At 33.0% G+C, this 14,981-nt stretch overlaps 1 protein-coding gene across 1 annotated transcript; it reads right to left on the bottom strand.

Annotated features, from left to right (window-relative positions):
• Positions 1–2,073: 2,073 nt before the first annotated feature.
• Positions 2,074–14,144, bottom strand: LOC128204621 (DCN1-like protein 3). The gene is made up of 2 exons (XM_052906026.1): positions 13,987–14,144; positions 2,074–12,391 (listed from the first exon to the last, which is right to left on the bottom strand). The coding sequence occupies exon 2, from the start codon at positions 12,354–12,356 to the stop codon at positions 11,451–11,453; it is 906 nt and encodes a 301-aa protein (XP_052761986.1). The 5' UTR covers positions 12,357–12,391; positions 13,987–14,144; the 3' UTR covers positions 2,074–11,450.
• Between the last annotated feature and the right edge of the window lie 837 nt (positions 14,145–14,981).

Raw genomic sequence — 14,981 nt, 5'->3', positions numbered from 1 at the left:
GAGAGAAAACTTTTCTTCCCGTGAAATCACATGTTATATTATTTAATACTCTTCAATTCAGAAGTTGAACCATAATTTTATACATGGGTTTTGTTTCTTACCGTAATATAGAACGACCACATTATTTAATACTCTTCAATTAAGAAGTTGAACCATATTTTTGTACAGGGGTTTTGTTTCTAAATATAGAAAGAACACACAGCGTAATTTCATTGGCTTCGATTCCGAAGAGGTCCCATTTAGCACCAAGAAAACTGCTTCATGCATTATACATGATTGCTAGACTTTCAAAGTGGAATGTCTCGAACGTCTCGAATTGAAACTTGAAGAAGTAGAGCGTAATAGTAGCCATCAGGGTTTTACTATGATGTTTTGATAATGTGCAACACATCCATGTCCCTAGTCTAAACATTGAAGCGACTGTACGCCTATAAACAGTTTTGCTACATAAGCATTACTGCCAATAGTAGTTTAATTCAAGGTCCGGGTCAGCCACATACTTAGTCAAGTGTTTATGCCCTTGGACTTCAGTTAAACACATTGGCTATATTAAAGATTAATCTTGTGGCACATTCTAATTATTTTCCTTCATATAATCTACAAATATCATGATTTTTATTTCAACATTTGCCTGAGCTAAGCAATAACATCCTGGGTTAAGACAGCTGCCAGGAAATTAATCACCACTGAAATCAGGGGTGGAGCCAAGACTCGACGTTAGAGGGGGTGTAACTAAGGGGCGTAATCTTTTGACTTGGGGCCCCTCCCTCAGAACCAAAATTTATTTGATTTAAAGTATTGGCTGGGGGAAGGGGGTACTCCCCCAAGAAAATTTTAACAAAATACGCTGAAATGGTGCATTTTAAGCGTATTTTATTACTTTTTTCTCATATATTGAAATAAAAAGAAATCTTGGACAATTTGGGGAGGGGGGGATGGGGGAAGGGGCTCTACAGTGTTATGCAGGTCAGGTCCCTTTTCATTTTGACAAATTTTAGTCCTGATTGAAGTTCTTTACTTACCAAGCATCCACATTTCTGAGCCAATCTTATTCAAACTTTGACATGTTGTTTATGGCCAAATTCAATTATAAACCAACTATATCCCAGAATTTAAAAGTTATGGCCCTTGATTTATAATAAAAATGCCATAGTTGACATTGTTACAACTTTATCACCATTTCATCTCCAATCCTTATCATATTTAAAATGAAAATATATGATGTATGAAAAAAATATTTATTTCATTTGTTTCTTTAAAAGGTGTCATTAAATGCTACATGTTTACTCTAGCGCTTTATTTCTGTGCCAATCCCCACACAATATTTAGAATGTTCAAACTAATCAAGTATGATTAGAGGCCGAATTGGTCACTTTGTTTTATTATTCGTATTTATTTATTTTTTCCATTTTCCCGACCTACTTGTACACTTTTTACCCCGACCCATGAAACCCTTTTATTGCCTTGAGAAATATTTTTTATTATTTGTTTCTTTTGTTTTTCTTTTAAAAGTAAAAAATGAAGTGTTTTGGACTTTTAACAATACCAGTGATTATGGGTCTCTTTGAACCATTTATTTGAAAATTATCTCAAGGCAATCTCACTGGGAATTGCAATCACTTTGTATATCATTTTCCTTGTTGCATTTAACTATTATTAATTATTGCTGGGACACACTGCCATGTTTGGCCATATTGAACCCATTATGGTTGTGAGTAAGATTGTAATATACTTGCACTCTGGCCTTGCCAATTTGGGGAGTGCTCTGGAGCATAGTGCACAGACAGAAAGTTACCCTGGTTAGAGCTACCCGGTTCTTTAACATGCACTTGAGTATAGCACTGTCACACGGGACCCCTTTTTAGCATCATTCACGGAAGACGATTAGTATCTTATTAAGTGGTGTGGCGTTAAAATCGAACCTGCGACACCTGGATTGACAGTCAAGTGTGTTACCACTAGACCATGAAAGCCATAACGGGTGGAGGCAGACTTTTTGAACTCTGATACAACAACAACTATCCACCTAAAAATAAGTTTAACATTTTAGGCATCAAACACAACAACAACAAATCACAGCTGTTTAAACTTATGTTTATTGACAAAATGAACAAACGATTTTGTCAGAGATACAAAACAGTTGTAACATTCATATAAACACATTTTCACAGAAAGAAATTTATTATTTGTACTGGTATATACATATGATTCATAATTGCAGTTTTAACTATTAACATCAAACGACTTTCATTTTAACATGATATACAATTATCAGTGGAATTATCAGTCAAAGATGATGAATATAATTTGTATGATTAATAATTAAAATACATAATGAGTTCAACTTATCAATGTGTGCACGACAGATAGATATATGGCCGATTGTTCAGAAAAGCAACTGTACACCAGATGATCAATTTGCCAGAAAAAAAGAAAATTGTCGAAAACTGACATAAACTTGGTATTAATGTGTACAATGCATTGAAACTTACTAACTGAAGTACCACATAGTTTACAATTTATTTAAGTTTAGCAGTTATTTCGTATTTTTCCATTAATATTACTGGTTATGTCTACCTAGTAGAATTCATTCCTTATGCGTGATTGGCTAGTCGGTGTTATCACGTGATATTACCGAGTTAGGTGTATAGCTTAATTATGTCACCCAATTAGAGTAAGCCGTTGTAGCTCAGTGGATATGCACTGGACTGCAATTTTGGTGACACGGGTTCGAACCCAGTGTCTCCTAGACAATTTTTTTTTACATTTTGGTACTTTTTTACAATTATGATATCAAAGCATAACACATTCTATTAAATAATTGTCCTGAGATTTGTTACAGAAAAAATCTTTTTTTGGTGCCAATCTGGTGTACAGTCCCTTTAAAGTTAACATCGTGATAAACGACATCACTGTTAACTTTTATACATGAATTTTTTTATTATGTTCTAAAATTAAAAAATAAAACAGTGAACAAGAGATTTTTTTTTTTTTTCCATTTTACAAAAAATTACGGTCGCCGGTTTTGTAATTCAAAAAAATATAAAAGGGGTGGCCTAAATTTAAATAACATAATCTGAAACAGTTGTCTCAAATCAATGTTAGAAAAATAGCAGATTAAAAATGTATCAATGAAAAAAAATACTTTTACTGTAATTTTGACAAAGTTATGAATACAACACAGAAATAGCGGTTTGACTTACGATCATTTGACTGACAGAGCCATCTTCCTGATATCATACCATGTACATTAAAGAAAATGCCCGAACAATATGAAATACCCTAAAACTTATGACAGAACTTCAGTATGGATGGTGAATGAATTACATTTTATTTCAATAAAATTATTAAAAAAAAAATACATATACTTTATAAAAAATAAGTTTAAAAAAACAAAATAATGACATTGGGACTATTCCAATAGAAGAACAACATGGTCATTTATATGGTACATAAAAAGAGATTCTATATTATTTTCAGTTCTGAATATAAGCATCATTCTTCAAATGAATGAAATTAACACCTGGAAAGGAATTATTACAAGAGCCCAGACTAGCAAACCCCAGTCATTATTAAAGCAAGAGTTATGGGCCTTTTTATAAATGTGCATATTGTCTCTGGCAACATGTCAATCATTTCATTGCTACTTTTAAATACCTTGACTGATTTTTCTTAACAATAACGTGACATTTTTTCTTCGAAAAATGGACAGGCTTAGACGAAGTCTTTTCTTAAGACTAAAATCTAAATAAAAAGTACATCACGATCTAAAAGCATTTGTCTCCAAACATCAAAAATCACAAAGGGCTTTATTATTGCACAATGTTGCTAAGCAACATATCTTTCAAACGGTAATAAAATCATTTAAAATACGATATATGGAGAAAAAAAAATCCAGATAATTATTATGAGAAATATTTGAGATTCTTTTTTAAAATTCCTAACAATATATTTCTGAAAACGTTCCAACAATAGCAAATTTCACCCTACATATAACAGCGAAAAAATTATAAACATAAAAAGCCTTTCAATTTAAAATTGCATTGGCCTACATGTACATAGATTGTCACAAGTGTACAAAAATGATAAATCATAAAAATAAAGTACAGAAAACTAACTACAATAGATACATGTACAAATATTCAATTTCCATACCACCCTAAAACTTCAAGCAAACAATTAATTACCGGTATTTCTAGCGAACTCCCAATACCCATTAAAACATCTCCATTTAACAATTGACATGATTCTGAACCATCGTAACAGTTACAGTTAAACCATTAGAGTTCGACTATAGTGTGTCACATGATATCTCTGGACAAACAAGTGCATGTGGACTTGAATTTCATATATTTGTCCATTAAACAAAGAAGGTACATGTAGCTATTGTGAGGGTCTCGACCCTACTTAGCGTCATTTCGATTACCGGTAAACAACAACCGATGCCTTGACAGTCAATCAAGATTTTATTGTAACGTAAGGTTTCTTCAGCAATTTTTATTGGTAAAACTTAAAAATGACCTTTTTTGCTGTACAGTTCAGACACAAGTAAGGCATTTATACCAGAACCATGAAACTCTACATGTGTCAATAATGTAAATAGTGTTATAGACAATGCCCTCTATAAATTATTCAGGATTGTATTGAATAGTGAGCATTGTGAATCTTCAGAAGTCAAAATTATAGTAAGGCTTAAAATAAAGTCTTTGTTTCCACATCTCCATAAAAATATATGGTCAGTCGGCGGGCATTTTTTTGAGAAACCCGATTTCTGAACCCCACCAATCTATAACTTTTAACTATAAGTTTTAAAAAATGATATGGTCAAATTTTTACATGTCCACACATAAATGGGCATTTTTAAGGAAATTACAAAAAAATCCACACTTAACAAAGAGTTGAGGGTTGGGAGGAAAAAATAGAGTTGCCTTATAAATGTGGCTCAAAGACAATTTTTCACATTCACAATCAGGCCCAATTTCTTTTATTATAAAAATTTGTTCCAGAAATTGTGGCCAGAACTCACTATTGCCTGCTGTCAAGAGAGTACTTGAAATATCAATTATGAAATCATATCAAGAAAGAAATCATGAAGTTGTTATCTGCGTCAACAGTAAAACTTTCATAGCAAGAAATAGTAAACTGGAGAATTAATTATTTATAAATGACGCTGATAATAACCAAATTGATTAAGATGGCATTGATAGATGTCAGTGTATTGAACAGAATGAAATATTAACAACATTAACTTAAAAGCTATGGTAGGAAATTGATCATTGATGGTCTAACACTGTGGAAGAGAGTGGTTTTTTTTCATTCTAGTAATAGTGCTGTGTTTTCTTTTGTTCCAAATTATACTAACATTTATAATATCACTACAATTAACATGTGTATTATCAATTAAATATCTGGCTATTATATGTTTTTCATTTTGAAAAGCATTCTAAATTATTATTTATTCGTGTGTGTGTGTAAAAAATTTAACCAAAACCATCATTAAAAATATAATTTTGCTAATTTTCTGTTGTTGTTTTTTTAAAACTCAAAATAATTTAAGCCTCAAATTCTTAATAAATATATAAAAGAAAAAGACCAAAAGATATTTTATTTACAAGTGCATTGTAATCAATGACCTGGACCTGATTTCTTGAAAGAAGTTCCTTATAACAGGATCAAGCTTAGCTTAGAAATTTTATTGGGTATAAATTGTGTGGTATTCTGTTTTTAAAAATACTTGAGGTTTTTCAAGTAAAACATATTTGAGATGATTAAGATAAACTTCTTTTTGTTTTATAAAATCATATTCAAGTAAGTTTAAATTTGCTAAATGAAGTAAGATACTTAAGTGCGTTACACTTTAGAATTGTTGATATTAGTTAGGGCCAGTATTTCCTATTTTCCCTTAAGATCCTACAAAATGTACAGGAAAAGTTCTAACATGAAGTATCAATCGGATTATAGAAAATATACATAATTAATAAAGATTCCTAAAACCACCCACAAAATCAATTTTCTTCAGACTTTCCTGAAACAGAACAGCTGTACTTTGTGGTCTTTGAGTTTCCCATGTGCTGTTTGAATGGAATTAACATGTGTATATTAAGGGCCTTCCTCAGTGCTAAAATTGTTTAAAAGGTGAAAACTAAAAATGTTTGAAAAAAAAAATCATTTAGTTTTGAAGTTCAATATTAAGCAAGCATAATTCATATATCCGTTGCATCAATTGTGTAGCGGTATTTAGGAGTTGAGAAAATTTTACACATAATTAAAGAAGATAATATAAGATTTCCAATCAAAAAGCATTTACATTTTTCCGGCAGAAGTACACGTACACTATTATGCGTCCCATCCTACTAACAGGCGTATAAAAAAAACTGTTAAAATTCAGACAAATTAAAGTTAAATTTCAGACAAATTAAAGACTTGTAATATCATACCCACTAAAACCTTTTTAATAAACAAAAATTGTATACAAATGTTGCTCATTATTACAATTTAAGAAGGACATTTGTATCCTTAACAAGCTGTAGAAACCTTTTCTAGACAAATACGGGTATTAATTGACAGCCATATGTTATGACAAAAATACAGCATATCTAATTAAAATCCCAATCGTGTTTCATTCTATATTTGTATTGTGTGACCCTTGGAAACTTGAAACTCTTAAAAGTCAGGTAGCCATTGCTAATGTCAGAATCTTCAGCAGAGTAGAGTAATCAATAAACTGGGAAATAAGTTATGATACAAATCAAACAAATATCACTTATTTATATAAGCATTCACATGGTCGTGAAGGAAAATATTGATGCAATGTACTGCTAGGACACAAGGGCTTCCATTAAGAACTTCTTTGCTATCATTATTGGAAGTTTTTCTTTGAAAGGTGGAAGTCTCTTTAAAAACTACAATTTGTTCCACTGTTTTTCAACTATTATATTACTTGTATTGTGTTGGAATCTTTTCACTTCAAAGCTGATGGAAGTTTTAGCCTATCCTCAGTGGTTGAAAGTAGCACAAGCCTGCTTTCTGGGCTTGCTCAAATTCTGGGTTTTATACACCAGGGCTTGTAATGTAATGCCAAACAATAGTAAATGACTTCAGGCTTGTTCATCCAAAAGACTAATTTTGATAAATGCATCTTTAGGGAGTATACATGTACTTCCAAACTCCCTTAAGTGGAAGCCCCGGTGCCCTCACAGTCATGTATCCAACTTGATGTATTTGAAGCCTAATCAAGCATTTACTGCAAACATCAAGAAGTTCCTTCAATTTAACATACTCAAAGGGTTGTTTTGTATTTGGTTGAAGCCATATTTTTGTACATTTAATGTTTATAAAAATCACCCATTAAAATATCTATATATTATATATATATATATAGTGTATAATAAAAAAATAAAAAGAATTGCGTCAAAACTCTTGACTCATGTAGCATGGGGGGTGCCAGAAGAGTTATCCAACTTGGCTGAATTCACCGGAAATGCCTAACAAGTGTGCTAAAATATGAGTTATGGGAGGGTGTTGCACCCTGTTATTTTTGATAGCACCCTTCTCTTCTAATTGTGACCAGTATGGGCTCTCTTCTGCCTTCGTAGAATTTACGCTTAAGAGTCTGTCAAATGTTTCTTTTGTTTTGATTATAATGATGCATACAAACCCCACTTTGGCAGTTGAAACCTAATTTACTTTAAAACAATTCCTAACAGTTTATTTAAAATTGTTATGTTCAAGTTCTTCACAGCCCCATACAATGTGCCCATTTCTCACTTAGCACCCTGCCCCTTTTTCTGTTGCACCCTGTCCTTTTAAAACTTGGCTAAAACCCTATCAAAGTTTTTCTTAAAAATTGACAAGACTTAAAGCATTACAAATTGCCATATACCTTTTATCTACTTCGAGGGGACATTTAACTGTGACCTTTATGAATGTTCTTTATAATTACAATTGACATGAACATGTTGTAAGTATGACAGGATTGACTAGATCTGGCAATTAATGCTTGACAATCGTAATTGAAAAAAGAACGAATATACATTTTAATTGCCCAAGGTACTTAAATGTATACGCACATCACATGTTAAACTGATAGAAAATCAGTTAAACATGTGCAGTATACATGTTATGTACACCAAATATTTATTTCATAAAGCGTATCAGGCAACATAATTTGCATCATGATAAACAGGTAGATTGTTTTCATGCACAGTGCTACATAGAGGATACCTGTTGAATTTAGACTGTTAAGATTGGAATTTCTTTCACCAAGTAATCACAAGCAGAAAGCAGATCTTTCAGTGGTGCAGCATTTTCATGCATTTTTGTTTATTCAAAAAACATAAAAATGATCCTTTACCACATTTCACAATTGTAGTAGTTAAGGGGGCCATTCAAAGATGTAGGGGCCAAGAATCCATAGTTACAGTTTTTCACATCTATTTTTTTTTAATTCAGCACAGGTTTTTTCCTGTGTTGTTTCAGCCAATATTTGACCAATGCCAAAAATTTGAATGTTTTTTGTTGTTGTTTTCATTATTCAATTATAGATGTTCTGTCTGAAAAACTGCAGAGTTTGAGCAATCCCAGAAAGCATTTTACATGTGCATACGGTATGTCACGAGCTTGTGCCAATTTCAACCACTGATATTATGTCAAAATAAAGATGTTAGTTCAATATTATGAACAATGCAACATAAATCAATAAAAAATGTGTTTATATTTTATATAAAATTCCCACATAACATTTTTGTCGAAACAAAAAAGAAAACTATAAACAACATGTAGTGGTACTTAAAGTCCTTGACAGGAACAATCGTAATAGTATCTTTTAAGGACACAAACATAAAGAACAATTGAAAAAATAGCTTCCTGCCATTAAGCTTAAGGATAGTTCTATTTTTAACACAAAGAATACCAGTTATACATCTATTTTCCATTATTTCAATTTTAAAACTATCGTGATGTAATTATATCCTAGTGGGTAAATTACTCGCGATGAGTCATAACAACTAATGTGAAGATCAAGTCAACTATTTTTCAGATTAGCTAACACATAAAGACTCATGTTCAAATTTTAAGCAATGAACAATAATGAGCACTAATTTATGTGCATCAGAGATAAACCATAGGTGACAGTTTCTGGCAGATTTTTTTGTTGAATTAAAAATGTTATTTGTTTGGCCTATATATATATCATTATTAATGGGAGCACCTCAGCCATTTTCCATGAAAAGGCAACCTTGTATTTTATGTTTACAATGTCAGAATTCCTTAAATTTAATTACCGGTATGCTGCAAGTAGATCAAAAAGAAATTTCAATTTAGCAGTTAAACCTGTGACCTTAATGGACTTTACTCTAAAGAATATTATTTATTTATGCAATAATACACTTAACTGAGAATCAATGTGAACTTAGTAATATAAATAACACGTTACAGTGGTCGAAATTAGCACAAGCCCGCAAGCCCTGCACTGGTAAAATGTCTTCCAGGCTTGCTCAAATTCTGAATTTTATAATAGCAGGGCTTGTTAAAAAAAATGATGCCAAGCAATAGTATAAGAATTCTGGCTTGTTCATCGAAAGTGTAATTTCGATGACTGATGTTAAATCGCTACAATTCATTAATAAAAATTAATATTATGAAAATTAATTTAAATAATATTATTATAATTATTAATTTTATGAACTACTTCTACTGCGGCACACATCCGAGGTTTTTTCGATGGAAAATGGACGAGGAGTTCGGATTGATATAATGAAGAAGGTTTCCGAGACTGTTTCCCACCCCCTTACCCAATAAACCCCTGTATAAGTACATGTATTCCTGTAAAAACAATTGTTTCATGATCTCCTGACTGATACTGTCTCCTATGGGATAACCCACAAACTCCAACTTGTTGTAAAGATAATAGATTAAGATTGACTTAATGTATACATGCATTTAATGCAGGAATATTGAGCATACACATGAAACATCGGTCTTTGCTGCAGCTATGATCATTTCTGATAAGCCCGAACAAAAATAATATTGTGGTTCTTGTAGCATGCTGACAAAAAATGCTAACAGGCTACATGTAGATAGGGTGGGAAAGAATTTTATTTTGGAACATAATTTTATTGTCTACTAAAAATGAACATAATAATTACAATTGTTTACATACATTCACATTCTGACATGAATGTTGCCAAGAAAGTATCATAATTTACAAGAAAACTGACTAATCACCTTGTACAAATAAATGTGCTCAATAGTCTATTTTCTATCCCATTAATAAGGGAAAAATACCGGTAGCATCATTTTGGCGAAAAGGGGATTTTTTAACCTGGGTAGTAGAAAAGTATATATTTTTTCAAGAGGGTAATGGGGGTTGAATTTCGGCCCCTAAAAGGACTGAAAAGAATAATGAATACTAATAAAAACAGATAGGGTCGGTCGGGTAACTTGTTCCACAACACTATTTTTGTTTGGCCTACTTACTGTACAGTACACATGTACAATTACGTTATGAATAATTGAACAATTGTATGATTACATAATGTAGTTTGATCAAATTGATACCGGTACATGTAATCATAGAACATGTACTTATGGTTATCAATTATTGATTGTGACTTGAATGAACATACATTTCACAGGAACAACATACAATTATACATGTCAATGATGTACATGAACGTCAGGTAAAAAGCCATATAACATATACAGTCAACAATTATTCATAAACTTGACATTCCCGACAGTCGGAAAGAAAAATTATAAAAGAGACAGCAAGAAAAATTTGAGGATACAACAAAGATTAAAACTGCATTCACACAGATTGACCGTTTTGACAACATTTTTAGTTTTTGTCTTTGAATAAGCCAATTTCTGTATAAATGTCTAGAAAACAGTGATACAAGACTGCTGACAAAAGGTCAGATTGCAGATTATCATTTTAGGTTAAAAAAATTGATATTTTATTGCTAAAAGTGTTACTTATGCTCGAAGAAAATGAATTTTTCGACAGTTTTCCAAACAATTGAGATCTTTACTGTGAATTATATTTTATGACTAAATTAAAGGCATTGCTACCAAAATCAGCTGATTCCGAGATACAAAAGTATAAAATGTCAAAACTGCCAATCTGTGATAGTGCAGCTTTAAGGCATATTGAATGTTTTAGCAACTAAAATTTTGAATTCCAAGATTATTACAGGATATTTAAGGGCCCTTTTTTAAGACTTATGAAAATTCCTATCACTATCAGGTTTAGCTAAGTGTTACAGCTAGATTTTATAGTTAACCATTAAAAATAAATGTATGAAAACCTCTGTGCAATTAATGACAATATTATTTTAAATGACACATTCAAAACTACAGAATTTGACTTAATAGGAATAACACTTCTTCAAAAATGTCCTACGTCACTTACAAGTACATGTACTTAAGTCTTTCAAACACACACAACAATATCACTGGGTAAAATGCAGATCAGTTTCCACGTTCTGATTCTGACAATCATTGTCATACTCCACAAAGTCATCAAGCAGGCTAGGCCAAGCTTCGGTGTCATCATAGCTACTCAGATCGTCGCTAACTTGTTCAACAAAATTCAGGAACATATCCCAAGTGTCTCTTGACACTCCGCGTATATTCTGATGCTTCTGAAGAAAGTTTAACCACCGTGGTAGAATTGCTGGTTCCTGCTGTGAAAACACAAGTTTCCAAAGGCTTATAGCCATTTCCACCGGTAACGTTCTTTGACCAGCCTCTTGTTCTAAACCGAATCTGTATGTCCATTTGTACATCTCCTTAAAACTCTGTTTATTCTGGATTTCTGCAATTAAATCTGAGAACTTTGCTTGTATACCCTTGATTGAATCAACGCGCATACTTTGGCAGCCACTAATGAACTGTTCTCTGGTAAAAACACACATTGTTTCGGCATTTAACTTCCATGCTAAAACTAAAACAATGAACTCATCAGGGCGCACTTCTAAATCGTCACAGAATTTTTCCACTCCTTCGGCCAGAATACAATCACATTTTGGATCTTTATAGGTATCAAACAGTGCATTGGCCTTACTCTCCGAATATTCTCTAGAGATGAACGAAGTTCGTTTGCTGTCACCATTACTGTGTTTCTTAATTGGCGGAAGTTTGTTATACGGATTAAACATTTTCTTGTCTGTGATGATGATATTTCTTGCTGTTAATGCTTGCTCATTTGAATTAGAATGACTAGAAACACGATTGAGAGGTATTACAACTTCTGCATTGGGGTTGAAGACTGAAGGATTGGACTCGTTGGCATACCGATTTGACTGATTTGACCTCGCCACGTCCTTGGCTTTACAACATGACTGGCACGCCCCCATTTAATTTCTGCCGCATACCAACCTCACGAACACACCTAGGCAAAATGAATTAATAGAATTAATATAATGTTTATCAAACTAGACAAAATAAGTCTGGCTAGGAGTACATGCTAAATGTTAAAAGGCTTTAAAATTACATATCCAAGTACATTTGTATACATGTATATTGAATGAAGAATAGCATTGAAAGAACATTTAAAGCTGCTGTTGCACAGATTGACTGTTTTGACGTTTTCATTTTTGCCATGAATTGAGCCAAATTTTTTGTAAATGTCTGGAAACAAGTGAAATAAGGCTGATGATAAAATCATATTGCAGTGTTTCATATTTACATTCAAAAAATTATGTTTAATGAATAAAAGCGTTACTAACCCTATAAAGAAAAAGGATTTTTTCAAATAGTTTTTCCAACAAATGGGATCTGATCTATTGTGAGTTATCTTATATGGCTGAAATGAAGGAATCGATACCAGAATCAGCTGATTTTGAGACAAAAACCACACAAACTGTCAAATCCGTCAATCTGTGAGAGTTAATCATTCTTTAAATGGTGAAAGATGCTTATTGAAAAATCAGTGTCAACAGCGTCTGTTCTGATGAAATCCATAGTAAGTGACTAAAGCCTAGCTCCTACTCCTACTTATAAAATTAAATGGGAGTCTCTCTCCACATGGTCACTCGCCAGAGGTTGTTGATTTATTAATGAAATATGATCCAGTTATTGGTCAATTAAATGGTAGAATGACAGCGCTCTGTGAAGTATGCTTTTAAACCAGACATTAAATGAAAACATGCACTAAAATGTATCCCTACAGGAAACTAAAGAGTTAGAGTTGAGTCCAAGTGACCATATTTCTAGGTTTGAAACCCGTGTTTCCTTAGTACAAAGGTTAAGGCTAACCATTTAATCTATGACTATGTAGTGTGTGCGGTTAAGAACCTGAGATGCCTGTTTAGCTCAGTCAGCAGAGAACTGTGCCGGTGTTCCAGCTGTCAGGGGTTCAAGCCCCACACCGGCACCCTTTTTCTCCTTTGAGTGCAAGTCTGACTGGTTTGAAAACACAAATAAAGTTAGTTCATGAACAGCTTTTAATACAATAATGTGATTAAACAGTTTAAAACATTTCACTAAATCAGTTTACAGTGTACTATGTTATCACTCATTTTGTTCCATAGAATAGCTGTTCTCACGTAGAATGAATCTGAATGATACCTGATAAAGTCCAATATTGGCTTTAACACCACGGAGAGATAGTGCGCTTAATCACTTTTTCGTAATGACAGTTTAAAAGAGTAAAGAGTGTACTATATTGTCACTCAGTCTGTTCCATTTAATAGCTGTTCTCACAGAGGAGTATTAATAGAGGTCACTTTAAGCATGAATATCCACAAAACATTTGATGTTGTTATCACTGGGATCTCAACAATGTTTGTATTAGTAATCTTCATTGTTTAAGCCCTTATGGTTCTTTAAGATCTATTGTGTAAGTGATCCTTTATGAAAATCAATCACGAAACGTCACAGCCAGAACAAAGACATTAAAACCAATGATCTGGTCAGCACAGAAACAAGAAATCACAACAAAAACACAAGGTATTTCAAAGAAAATGTGAGACGATCTCTCCTCACCTTCTTATTCTAATGAAAATCTTCAACTTGTTCATTCCGAGCTACAAGTTTCTTCATTCATTTTTGAATTCAGATCTTGATGTGTGAGGTAAATAAACAAAGAAAGTAGACTTTGTCTCAACTGTCAGAATATGGAGTTGTGAACTTCCTGTACTGGTGGTGACGTCATCACCATTGTGTAAAAGAGGCCCGGTCGCAAACGGTCACAAAACACTGCCCTAATGTCCTAATGAAGGCAATGTTTAAAACGACTTGCGGACACATTTAAAGTGGAATACGGAAGTAAGTGTTGAGGTGTTGTTTCCTTTTTGTGTGGATGGCTATACACTCTGGGATCAATAATTAGACATACTCCCAGATCATATAATTATATAACTACACATATTTATGTAGTTCTGGATTAAGTGAGGACAGGTTCACCATACAGCTATAATATAGGAAATGTAATGCAGACCTTACAAGAGCGTTTTCCAAATATGGTGATTGTTTTTGAGTTTATTTATTCTCGCACTCGGGATTGTTAATCATATTAGATTTTTGGAGCATATAGTTCACAGACAAAATGTAGCCTTATAGTTAGTGCTAACCTTGTTCTTTTACGTGCACAGTCACATGGGACCCCCATTTAACGTCACTCCCGGAAGACGATTAGTATTTTAGTGTTGCGGCGGGAATCGAAACAAATATCCTGTATAAAGCTTCCTTTATATGGCCCTGGTGTCTCTTCGATATGTCCAGTGTTCGTTCAAATTTTATTCCTGGGACCGGTGTTGACGACGCTCTGGCGCTCTCTGAATATTACGAAAGAAAGAGAGGGAGGGATCGACATGTTTTATTTACTTACACACATACCGATAGAAAATAAACTTATAGTGTGGCTTATTATTTTAGTGTAGTACGTACATGTAGGCAGTATGCAGCTATCGGGCCAACGCCGGATTTTCGTTGTTCGGTTGTATGTGTTGGCGTTGGTTGAGTGGCATTGAGCAAGGGGA

Source organism: Mya arenaria, chromosome 2 (assembly GCF_026914265.1).
Source record: "Mya arenaria isolate MELC-2E11 chromosome 2, ASM2691426v1".
Classification (NCBI taxonomy): Eukaryota; Metazoa; Mollusca; class Bivalvia; order Myida; family Myidae; genus Mya; species Mya arenaria.
This window is presented reverse-complemented; position numbering and strand designations above follow the sequence as displayed.

Bases quoted from the DNA above. Each gene is read 5' to 3' on its own strand.
- LOC128204621 (XM_052906026.1), bottom strand. From the start codon at position 12,356: ATGGGGGCGTGCCAGTCATGTTGTAAAGCCAAGGACGTGGCGAGGTCA.